Source organism: Lepus europaeus, chromosome 2 (assembly GCF_033115175.1).
Source record: "Lepus europaeus isolate LE1 chromosome 2, mLepTim1.pri, whole genome shotgun sequence".
Lineage (NCBI taxonomy): Eukaryota > Metazoa > Chordata > Mammalia > Lagomorpha > Leporidae > Lepus > Lepus europaeus.
In genome coordinates this window covers 93,907,423-93,919,737 of record NC_084828.1, presented here as the reverse complement: position 1 = coordinate 93,919,737, position 12,315 = coordinate 93,907,423, and the positions used below count along the sequence as shown (strand labels likewise).

General features: G+C 51.5%; 1 protein-coding gene across 1 annotated transcript; it reads right to left on the bottom strand.

The window, feature by feature from the left end:
• Positions 1-534: 534 nt before the first annotated feature.
• On the bottom strand, positions 535-9,294 carry PSMD2 (proteasome 26S subunit ubiquitin receptor, non-ATPase 2). Its single transcript, XM_062210604.1, has 21 exons — positions 9,137-9,294; positions 8,740-8,796; positions 8,252-8,416; positions 7,388-7,509; positions 7,036-7,260; positions 6,595-6,753; positions 6,298-6,442; positions 6,062-6,122; positions 5,672-5,818; positions 5,426-5,532; positions 4,402-4,529; positions 4,090-4,177; positions 3,187-3,349; positions 2,967-3,068; positions 2,631-2,776; positions 2,321-2,404; positions 1,969-2,137; positions 1,787-1,881; positions 1,483-1,609; positions 966-1,084; positions 535-827 (listed from the first exon to the last, which is right to left on the bottom strand). Exons 1-21 carry the CDS (start codon positions 9,269-9,271, stop codon positions 645-647), a joined length of 2,727 nt encoding a protein of 908 aa, XP_062066588.1. The 5' UTR covers positions 9,272-9,294; the 3' UTR covers positions 535-644.
• Between the last annotated feature and the right edge of the window lie 3,021 nt (positions 9,295-12,315).

The following is a 12,315-nucleotide window of genomic DNA, read 5'->3' as shown; positions in this document are numbered from 1 at the left end:
TCTCAAGCGTTCTAGAAAAACGAAATCAGAAGATGACAAGGAAGGAGGGAAAGGGGTTCAGTTTCTTTCTTTTTTAAAGATTAATTTTTTATAAGATTTATTTATTTGAAAGGCAGAGTTACACAGAGAAAGAAGCAGAGAGAGAGAAGTCTTCCATCTGATGGTTCACTCCCCAGCTGGCTGCAATGGCTGGAACTGTGTAGATCTGAAGCAGGGAGCTTCTTCTGGATCTCCCACGTGGGTGCAGGGCCCAAGCACTTGGGCCACCTTCCACTGCTTTCCCAGGCCATAGCAGAGAGCTGGATCAGAAGAGGAACAGCTGGGACTAGAACTGGAGCCCATATGGGATGCTGGCGCTTCAGGCCAAGGCTTTAACCCGCTGTGCCACGGTGCCAGCCCCAGCGGCTAGTTTCTATTGAGGGCAGCCTCCCTGCTATTTTAAACTTAGGGTGGCTCCAAACAATGCCCTCTCACATCTACTCCTCATCCCAGGCTAGCCTCCAGCCATGGCACCTTAGAAAACAGACAGAGAGACCTTGGGGATAAAGTTCTTTATTCAGTAAAGTCATCTCACTTAGTAACAAAAGATCAGAAGGTCACAATTCCCCCCAAAAGTCTAAAGCAGTATCCATCCCTGGCAGCCACTAGAGGTCATAGTTGGGATTCTTCCGAAGGATAACAAAACCTTCCAGAATGGGAGTAACAGGAAGAAACTCCTCAGTGGCCAATTCTGCTCGTTCCCCATGGGCCAACAACACTGGGGTTGTATGTGTCTGGAACCCTGTGATGGTCTTAGGCTTGCCGGCCTGGCCCACAACATCCACTGCCTGCAGGATGAGAGAAATGAAATGAAGGGACTCCAGACCGGGAGAGAAGTAACAACCCACTGCTCACTCAGCTTCAGAGAAGCAAGTAAATGTGCATTCTCCAAGTCCTAGAGCCTTCCCACCTACCCAGTCCCTTACCTGGCCCACACGGACAGACACTGGCAACGGCCGCAGCTCCTCATCAAACGTAACCAGCATTCGGGGCTGCATGGCAGCCACCAGTCCATACAGTACGTAGTGCGATTTGCCTAGAATGACTGAGGGAGTACACAGCACAAATACTTAGAGACAGCAGGGTAGGCCTGGCCTGAACCTGGACATTCAACCCCAGCCTTGGCCTTCTAACACTCGATCCTACAACTAAACCCACACTCCTCCCCTCAGGTACCCTACTCTCACCTCCCTTGGCCTACAACTTCACACTTAAAAATCATGCTCCCCCCAGTCACTTAAGAGAAGATACTGGGCTCATTAAGCTCAAATCTCTTTGGGCCAGACCTAAAGTGTAGGGGACAAGTCTCCTGTGGCCTACTCAGTAACCCAGAATGGCACAGAGCTAAGCTGGGGTCTTCATCCTAAATTGCCAAGGTGGCCTTGGCAGGGATGGAGACAGGGCACTCTGTGCCACAGTGTAAGATTTCTGACAGCAACTCACTATTGCGAACATCCAGGAAAGAGACAAGCACAGTAAGCAGCCCAGCCACAGCCACTTGACTCATAAGCTGCCGGTCACTGTGGTAGGGGCAGAGGGTAAGAGTGCCCTTCCCTAAATGTGTCAGGCCCTGGAAAACAAAAAACAAAAAAAAGGCAGTACATCATATCTGAGGAGACATCACTTAACCTGGCCAGAGATTCCACAACTTGCTCACATCTTCTCTCCGAGGCCAAGACTCCATACCCCCCTTCCATCATCATGGGTAATTCCCTCGGCACACTCACAGGACGATTCTATCCTTTACCTGTGCCAAGCGCACCATGAAGAGGTTGTTGGGGTCCTTGGCATGATATTGGGCTAACTGGCGTAGCATCGCAGCCAGGCGGGCATTATTGGTACCTGGAAATGTTAAGAATAACAGAGGCTTAGAAAAAAGGCCTCTTCTCTTCCCCCAGCCTCCCAACTGGTCTTCTGCCCAATACTTACCACTGCCCACCATGCCCATGGCAAAAATGGAATTATAGGAAACTTCTGGATCAGCATCATGAGAGAATTTGCTTAGAGTATCCAGGATGTTGAGCCGTGGATTTGACACAGAGATGAGGGCCAGTGCTAAAGGCACAGCCCGGCGGAGTGTAGGCTCCCCGTATCTCAGCTGGAAATGGAAGAAAACAAGAGGGAAGCAGTCAAAGTTTAGCTGTAACAGACTGATGGGTAAAACAGGGGTGTTAAAAACCTTTTAGAGAAAAGACAAAAGGCCACCTTCCTCCTGAGAAAATCCATCAGGAAGGTCTCCTCTGGGGCACCTCAGGCCAGCAAAACCAGTTACTATACTCACCAAGTGACCAAAGGTTCGTAGTGCCATCTCTGCACCAATCTCCTCTCCCATGGCAATCAGGGCAATCCCCAGAACAGCCACGCCCTGCAAATGAAGCAGCAGCAGAAGCCCCTAAGCTAAAGGAATACAAAACAGCCACCCTTGACTCAAGTTTCAGCAAAGAAAAATAGGCCATCCTGTACACAGCCCAGTCTCCTGCTACTTCAAAACAGAGCAACACCCAAAGGTGCTCTAGAACAAAACCACATCCAGCTCTCCTGCTCCCCGCCATGCTTTTCTCTTCTCAGAGCCCCTCCAAGAAGGCCAGAACCTGATGCGCTCCCATGTCCGCAGGGGCCTCCTTCTTGTCCTTGTCCTTCTTCTCCTTCTTGTCCTTGTCTTCCTCCTTTTCCTTGGAGTCAAAGTGCTCACTACAGATGTGGAGCAGCTGCTGCACCTTCAGCACGTTCCCAGAGCCTGAGGCAGGGCGGGCCGGGCGGGACAGGACAGAACGAGAAGGCAATCAGAAAAGCTTACTTTGGAGGGGACAGGAGACACCTCTGCAATCTATAGGGTAGGCTGGAATACAGGAGAAAGGGAAAACAATTTTGGAGGGGAAAAAGGACTGCGAAACAAGTGGAATCACTGGAAAAGCAAAGTCACAGACCTGCATAGGCGCACACATCCACCAGTGTGTTGGCAAAACTGCGGAACGGCTCTGACACGACCTCCAGTGCAGCCAGGATTGCCTCGATGGCCTCGCCCTTCCCTACAGCACAGATTCAAAAGGTATGAGGACACTTTCTTCCCCCCAGCACAGCCCGACACACAAGCCCTCCCTGTGTGTCCAGTTTCTGTCAGTCCTCCGCACACAGACATCCCCTCACCCAAGTGGTTCAGCCCCAGTCCAAGAGGAAGCCAACGGGCGTAAGTGTCCTTGAGCTCTGTCTCTGACTTCTCCATGATGGTCTGAAGGATAGTGGAGGTAACGTCGCCATTGCAGGATCCCACTGCTATCATGCCACAGGCTAGGGCTGTCACACCTGCCACCTAGAAATAGGAAAGTCAGCATTACACACAGGGCAAGATACTACAATGCTTGTTAATTTCTCTTTATTTCCCTTTCAGATGGCTGATTCCCACAGTCCACTGTCAGGAGATCCCTTTCTGATGGAAAGTAGAAATGGCAGCAACCACTCACTTAGCACTGACAATATGCCAGCCACTACGCTAACCGCTTTACACACTGTTAACATTGTAAGCCTCACAACCACCCCCGGGAACAGGGCCTGCTGCTATTCTCTCACTAACGAGCAAAGCGAGAGCTACACTGAAATAAGCAAGTTACTTGCCTAAGATCACAATGCTTATAAGCAGATATGGCAGAATTTGAACTCAGGCCTGACTCTAAAAACCTCAGCTTTCCCGCAGCCCTACCATATTCAAACATCACTAAACTGACTCTGCACAAGTAAGAAAACTTAAGGTTGGCAAATGGCTAAAATACTGTGTGAATCATCCACCCCAGGCTGCATTAACTACTTCTCATTCTGGTCCCAGTAGTTCCTCAGGGAACCCAAAGGCTGGAACTCAACACCAGCATACTAGCTCTTCAGCCTCAACACCAACTCTAAGGGATTTCACTGAGCTGACACCCACCCTGCCCCATCTACTTTCCCACTCACCCTTTTGCACCCATTCATACACATCTTTTTCACTGTTTATGGCAGAGTAGCAGGACGCAGAATACCTTCCCTACCTACCCTAAATGACCTACAGCATCTACTCACCTCCATGCTAGACTTGGAGTCTCCCATGACGGGCAGGAGCAATGTTAAAACATCTTCACGATTTGAGCCAGCATAGGCCAAGCCTAATCTGCAGAAGTCACGGAGAGGCAGTTCCCAACACATAACCAAGGATAGGGGCAAGAAAGGAACAAACAGGACTGTCACTCATTCTCGTCATTTCAACTTCAATAAGCCATATGAAATACTCCAGAGGCACAGTGTAGTCCTTGGCAATACAAAGGTGAAAAAGGCCTAGTTCCTGTTCTCCAGAGCTAATAGGATGAATGCCACCAGGAGAACAAGAAGCCTTACCCAAAGATGGAACCAAGTCTCATGGTGTTGCTGTTGTGGAGAACATAGTCTGAGAGCAGTGCCAGAGCAGGGTCACACTCATTTCTGACCCCAGAGTTCACGATGCCACAGGCAAGGAGAGCTCCTGACTACAAAGACCAAACAGAATAAATAAATAAGGGACCAGCATTGTGGCATGGCAGGTTAAGCCACCGTATGCAATGCTAGCTAGCCTCCTACATGAATGCTAGTTCAAGTCCTGGCTGCTCCACTTCTGATCCAGCTCCATGCTAACATGCCTGGGAAAGCAGCAGATGTCTTGACTGCTTGGGCCCTTGCCACCCAAGAAGGAGACCTGGATAGAGCTCTGGGCTCCTGTCTTTGGCCTGGCCCAGCCCTGACCATTGCAGCCATTTGGGGAGTGAATCAGCTGATAAAAGATTTTCCTAACTCTGCTTTTCAAAATCATAAATAAATCTGTATTTAAAAAGAAAGCAAGCAGATTCTTCACTCGGGCTACTCCACCTTCTACAGCTACTTCTACAGCTATAGCTACTTCTACCTTCTACAAAGAATGCAACACAGATCCCATCCCACCACAGCACCAGCCTTAATTGAAGTTAAAGACAGTTGGGGCTGGCATCATGGCACAAAGGGTAAAGCTGCTGCCTGTGAACCAGCATCCCATATGGGTGCCAATTCATGTCCCAGCTGCTCCACTTAGGATCTAGCTCCTTGCTAATGGCCTGGGAAAAGCAGTGGAGGACGGCAGAAGTGTTTGGGCCTCTCCATCGATGTGGGAGACATAGAAGAAGATCCAGGTTCCTGGCTGCAGCCTGGCTCAGCCCTGGCTGTTGCAGCCATCTGGGGAATATGCCAGCAGATGAAAGACTTCTCTGTTTCTCCTTCTCTCTCTAACTTTAAAATACTTTAAATAACTAAATCTTAAAACAAAAACAAATAAAAACCCTGGGAGGCACTCACTGCCGGGCACAGGAGCACAGGAGAGGGAATTACCCCAGGAGCGGGTGAGGCCCAGACCAACCTTGATGTAGTCCTCAGAGGAGTACAGGTACTTGTCAATCTGGGTGAGGCCGCCATCCACATCCCACAGCAGAATCATGCCAAGCGATGCAGCTGCACTCAACATCCCTATACCAAGGAAGAATCCATTCGTTTTCAAACGGCCCTACTCTGAGGAAACTGTTTCAAAGGACTCTCAAAGAACACCCTGTGGATCTCTTAACAGGTAAGGGACAAGCATGAACATAAAGTAGGAACAGAGTTATACCATGGTCCTTGTTCTTGTAAAGCCATTTGTTGCCATCATCAGTCAGCAGCTTGTCCTGACCAAAGGCTGCATTCACAAAGCCGTTCACAAAAGAGGAGGCCAGATTCATGCGAGCAGAGTCTACCTGAGAGCCACTGCCCCCAAACCCTGCAGGGAGGAGAAGAGAGGGGAAAAAAGGCCAATTCAGAGTAGGAAAAGAAAGGAACAGCTGGTCTCTGGTTCCAAGCTGACTTTTTAGGATCCTCTATCCATGCCCCTAAGCAGTGACCTGGAGAAAAGGTTCAAAGGAATTCTAAGCACTACAGGACAGCATGTTGGTCAAGTGATTGCTCCCAAGAGGCATAACCAACAATCCTCCAATCCCCACAGACAAGGGAGAGGGCTACTCACTGTTGTTCTCTAGGTGGGTTTTATAGATGTCATCAGGCACCTTGGGCTCCATGATGTCCAGCTGAAGAGAAGTCAGAGGGTCACCACTGCTGCCCCAGCACTCCCCCAGCTGTCCCTTCTGCTATCCCACTGAATAGCAATTCTAACCAAGGAAAGTCTAGTCAGACATAGTCAGGGAGGTGGAACAGCAGGCAGAATTAGAATCAAAAAGCCTGGACGGAAAAAGGCAGTCTCACCTCCCGAGCCAAGGCCAAGAAGTTGCTGTTGAGCTGCACGTTGGACATGATCTCTGTCAGGTCCTCATATTCCTCTACATCTTCACTCAGCTCCAAGAACACTCCATGCCGGCCCAGCATGAACGCCATCTGCTTCTGTACTACCCTGTGGGAGAGACCATCACATCTGTTCACCCTATCCACCAAGGGCACAGGACAGTCCCTCAAGCCCTAACCAGAACCACAAGTCCTAGCTCTTCAGACAAATGCCCCACACACGAGCTTCTCTCCTCCTCTGCCAGCTTCTTCCCTACATACACATCCTTGCAGGAAGTGAAGATGTCTTCTACCAGCTCCATGTCATTGAGCATCAGTGCCAATCTCAGAGCTTCCGGGAAGCGGCTAAACTTTCGGAAGACACCCAAGGCACAACGCAGCAGGGCAGAGTTCTCAGGCTCAGGTACATAATTCACACAACTGCAAAAGAAAAAGTAATACACAATTCACAAAGTCTCAGACACTCACTCGATTTAATTCATTTACTCATACCAAACATGGAATCCCTACTATTTATCAGACACTATGCTAGATGCTGGGACAACTAACAAGACACACACATGTCTTTGTCAAGAAACTCACAGACATCAACAAATGAACGATGGCTTTGTGCTACTCTCAAAGCGGATGCTCCAAGAGAATGGAGAGGGCACAAATGGGGGTGGAGGGCAGGCCTACCCCCATCCCACCACGCTCACTCACCTGGTGAGATAGAGGCAGACCTTCGCATATGCGTTCTCATCAATGTCCTTTTCCAGCATGTCCACCTGCTCAATTTCCATGAGCAGGTCACAGGCCTCATGTTCCGCGTTGTGAGCCATGTTGTAGGGAACAATCTCCTTCACCAGGGTAAGCAGCGGCTCTCTCTGTGCCTTCTCGGCATCATCCAACTCCTGCCACTCCTTAGCCACTTCTCCTGCCAGATGCCTGCGGACAGGCCCAGACCATGAAGGAAGCACCACTTCACCGGAAGCCCTTCCCATGGTGGAGGATTCAGTGTGGGATACTTAGTACACGGGTACGCCCAGACAGGGCTCCCGAGAAAAGGTCTCACCTGACATATTCATGACCCCATGAAGCCAGTTCCTCCTGGGAGCCCACCAGCCGATACTTGAGGCACTCTCGCTCCCCACTCATGGTCATGGCCAAAACGGAGATGATGTCAGCTGCGAAACGCTGCAAAGAAACCAGTCCTCAGAAGTCCAACCCAACAGTACAGGCTAAGGGCAGTGTAACCTTATGGAGTCAAGATCACGGTGGTCACTATCTCCAAAATCAACTAGTGACTACAGATCAGTCTCTGCACAAAAATTTCCATGTTATCCAAGCTGAGTCTCACAATAACCCAAAGGTTGGTGCTGCTGTCTCCCTCTTAAACCAACAAAGTTGATGAATGATAAACAAAAGGGAAAGCAAAGAAAAGATAAAATTCCAAATTTTATTTGAATTGCAACAATAAGCTATCGAAAGAAAGAAGACTCACAATCTAGAAAAAACATCCCTGACTGCCATATGAAAGTACCGTAGAGAGTCAAGGGCAAGGCCAGCCAGACCGAAATAGACCAGAGAGCTGAACGTTTCCTGGATTAGCAGAGAAGAGACTTAACTGGGGGTATATCTTAGAGATAAAAGAAATCAGTGTACACAGGATAAAAGGGAAGAGCAAATACAGGGTTAAATACAAGTTAAAGCAGATCACGATAATGAAACCCCAAGGTCCAACAGGCATCCCAGAAACCGTCTTCCGAGAAGCAAATCCTCCTTCCAGCTCTTTCATGGGTACTGTGACTATGATGAACTCTGCTCAATGAGATCAGGTCTTGGGTCTGTCAGACCCTGAGAGACTCGCCATGATCCCTGTGGTCTAGGTGAGAGGACCCCTCAACTAGGCTTCCACCAGTTTCTGAACTAGTTTTACCTTATTCTCCCCAGGGGCCATGTTCTCGTAGATTTCCTTCAGCTTGCCATAGTGTGGCCGCAGGAATTTGAGAGGTTTGGGCACCGACGTCATGGACGTTGTAGAAGACCGAATCTGCCTCCGCAACTCCTCCAGGGCTGGTCGGTACAGGGATGTGTCTTTCTCCTGGTTAGGAGACGTGAGCGCTCAGACAGAAGGGAAGCAGACACCCCTCCAAACCACGAGACAGAGACCTTTATCTAACAACCCCCTCGTGGACAGAACTGTTTGCTATGCACCTGTGACGCCCCAACTCTCCGCACCACTGCCCGGCACCAAAGCCAATAGCCTCCCCATGTTCCTTGTCATTGTCCTCACTCACAACACGGCCCTAACGCTGACCCTAAAATGCAGCCCACTTCACACAGGAGCTGCTGCCTAAAAACGGAATAAACAAGTGGAAAAGATCCAGAGAGCCCACCGCCCCCCACGTTCCCGTCATGACTCACCCCCAGGCGTTCCACGAGCATCTCCAGTTCATCCTGGAGCTGTTTGTCCTCCTCAGACTGCGGGGTCAGGGGGGAAGCTCATCAAAGGAAGAACCCCAACCACATGCTCCTCCCACTCACCCCGGAGCAGGTGAGTGAGAGCCCACCTCCTCGGGAGGGGCCAGGCAAGGGGAGTGACAATGACCCAGCACGAGGCGGTGGTGAGGCTTGGTGGAGGTGACAGCGGGAGAATGAAGAACGAGGGGCACAGAGGCGGGGGTGCCGGAAGCCCCGACCATCGCCCCATCTACCCTCTCCCGGGCGCGGTGGGGCCGTTGGGGACCGGGCCCGAGGCCTGAGGAGCCGCCGTGACTCAGCCCCGCGGCCTCCTCCGCCAGCTCTCGGGGCCACGCCTCACCAGCTCCTGCTCTTTGTCCTTGTCCCCGGCATCCCGCCGCTCCTTGCCGCTCGACTTCTCATCCGCGCCACCGGGGGCCGTCGCTGGGGGCTGCTGGGGCTGCACCGGAGCCTTGTCCCGGCCACCCTCCTCCATCGCCGCCGCCGCTGCCGGCCCGCTGCGCGCGCACCCTCGCGCACCGCCCCCTTTCCCAGACTGCCTCGCGCGCGGCGTGCGCGGTGCCCCGCCTCCTCCAGGCCCCGACGCTCCCGGAAGCGACGGCTCGACCCACACAGCCCCGCGGCCTCGCGGGCGGCCGGGAGTGGGAGTGTGAGGTTCCCAGCCCTCGGCTCGCAATGGCGCCGGCGGGGCTCCGGCCTGCTTCGAGTTTCCCGAACGCCACAGGCGCTCGCTGGTGTAGGAGATGACGAGGCTGCGAGCCGAGATCCCATGGGTAAGGATTTTCCTCACCCGTGTTGCGGGATTTTCTCATAACAGTGTGAATAAAACCCCCAGTGGCGTTTCAGTTGGCCGCTTGGTGCTACAAACAGAAGGGGTTCTTGAGACACTTGGCTGCCATCTGAGTGACCTATGTCTAGCCCCATACCACTGTGAAATATTAACCCATAACGCTTCCCCCCGCATGGGGGATGTTCTGGGTTTACCGGGAGGATGTGGCTACCATCCTGGGTCCTTTTGGGAGCAAGGTGGAGGCAGGAGCCGATTAACCGGGAAGTCTTATGCTCCAGTGCCAAGTTGTGTAAGAAGGGGCGTGGCTGACGTGCTCCGAGTCAGGACTGCCTTAGTAGTAGTATTAAGGGAGAAATTGATCTCCCACCTGCTGATTCACTCCCTAAGTACCCACAACTGTGGTGGCCAGGCGGGACCCAAGTTGGAAGCCTGGCATTCAATCCAAATCTCCCAGGTGTGTGGCAACGATTCAAGCACTTGAGTCATCCCCGCTCCCTCCCAGAGTCTGCATTTAGCAAGAACCTGGAGCCAGAAGCGGGAGCCAGGAGCCTAACCCAGGCGTTCCAATATGGGATGCTGCTGTCCTAACCGGCATCTTAAGTACTAGGCCAAACGCCTGCTCCAGGATTGCTTTTTTAGTGATCACATGGAGTTCCCATAAGCCCTTGAGATCGGTAGGATTGTGTCCATTTTGCAGGGGAAATCACATACAGAATGATTTGACATCAGTAGTTGAGTGTCAGCCTTCCAGATCTTGACTGTGTCAGGCAGACCCTGAAGTTCCTTCCTCAGCTCAGGTTGTGCAGTGTGTGTGCCGGTGTCCCAAGGGTGAGATACAAGGAAGTGACTCCTCCCCTTTGCCTGGTGGGAACACTAACCATGTGGCCTGGAGTCTTCTTTTACGGATTCTGCTGCATTTAAGAATGTAGAAAGTGTTTAAAAACATACAACACAGGAGCCAGCATTGTGGTGGAGCAGGTTAAACTGCTGCTTGGGACAGGGACCTCTCTCAGCACAGTGTTGGCTTGAGTCCCAGCTACTCAGCTTCCTGCTACTGTGCTTGTGAAGGTAGCACATGGTGACCCAAGTACTTGACACCCACCACCCCTGTGGGAGACCAGGATGGAGTTCTCCTGGCCCCAACCTGGCTGTTGGCAGGCATCCAGGGTCTAAACCTCTATCTCTGTCACTTTGCCTTTCAAATAAATATATATATTTTTTAATCTACACAACATAGCTAGCACTGAATTAATTTGGCCAAATGTTTGTATAGCTACAGATCTAAAACTCTTAAAGCCCAATTTAAAAACCTGTTGCTGGGGCTGGCGCTGTATCATATGGGTAAAGCCACCACCTGCAGTGCCGGCATCCCATATGGGCGCCAGTTCAAGTCCTGGCAGCTCCACTTCCGATCCAGCTCTCTGTTATGGCCTGGGAAAGCAGTAGAAGATGGCCCAGGTTCTTGGGCCCCTGCACCCGCATGGGAAATCTGAAAGAAGCTACTGGCTCCTTGCTTCGGATGGGCACAGCTCTGGCCGTTGCAGCCAATTGGGAAGTGAACCAGCAGATGGAAGACACCCCCCCCACCGCCGCCGCCGCCTCTCCTTGTCTGTGTAAACGCTTTCAAGTAAATAAATAAATCTTAAAACAACACTGTTGCTCTTTTCTCCTCAGTACTCAGATTCCAGAAATAACCTTCCGTTTCCACTGCCAGTGACTCCCCCAGCACTGGTCTCTGGACAGAAGTTGGACAGTTGGTGGCTGGTCTGCTTTTTCTGTCTCTGCTTTCAGCGGGTCCCTACATTTCCATGCTTTCTTCAAGCATCTGTAGAGGGATTTCTTCTAGATCTCTCCTTTCTCCATGGCTTCCTTTTATTGAGTCTCAGTCATATCCAAACCAGTAACTGGCAAGATACGTGGCATAAAGCACAAGCTGTTAACCGGCTGGTGACTCCAGATGAAGGGTATGTGAATATTTGTATTATGTTTCAAATTTTTTTTGGTAGCTTGGAAACGTTTCAAAACAAAACTTTGGGCCAGCACCGCAGCTCACTTGGCTAATCCTCTGCCTGCGGCGCCAGCACACTGGGTTCTAGTCCCGGTTGCTCCTCTTCCAGTCCAGCTCTCTGCTGTGGCCCAGGAGTGCAGTGGAGGATGGCCCAAGTGCTTGGGCCCTGCACCCACATCCGCATGGGTGACCAGGAGGAAGCACCTGGCTCCTGGCTTTGGATCAGCCCATCACGCTGGCCGTAGCAGCCATTTGGGGGGGTGAACCAATGGAAAAAGGAAGACCTTTCTGTCTCTCTGTCTCTCTCTGTTTAACTCTGCCTGTCAAAAAAAAACAAAAAACAAAAAACAACAACAACAAAAAAAAACCACAAAAGCCGGTGCTGCAGCTCACTAGGCTAATCCTCTGCCTTGCAGCACCGGCACACCGGGTTCTAGTCCCGGTCGGGGCGCCAGATTCTGTCCTGGTTGCCCCTCTTCCAGGCCAGCTCTCTGCTGTGGCCCGGGAGTGCAGTGGAGGATGGCCCAAGTGCTTGGGCCCTGCACCCCATGGGAGACCAGGAGAAGCACCTGGCTCCTGCCTTCGGATCAGCACGGTGTGCCGACCGCAGCGCACCGGCCGCGGCAGCCATTGGAGGGTGAACCAACGGCAAAGGAAACCTTTCTTTCTGTCTCTCTCACTGTCCACTCTGCCTGTCAAAAAATAAATAAAAACAAAACAA

Excerpts from the sequence above, each read along its gene's own strand:
- PSMD2 (XM_062210604.1), bottom strand. The coding sequence starts at position 9,271 with ATGGAGGAGGGTGGCCGGGACAAGGCTCCGGTGCAGCCCCAGCAGCCC. Across the intron at positions 6,754-7,035 it reads GTCTGCCTCTATCTCACCAG|TTGTGTGAATTATGTACCTG; the intron begins GTGAGTGAGCGT and ends TTTCTTTTGCAG. Across the intron at positions 4,178-4,401 it reads AGACTTGGTTCCATCTTTGG|ATTAGGCTTGGCCTATGCTG; the intron begins GTAAGGCTTCTT and ends TGACTTCTGCAG.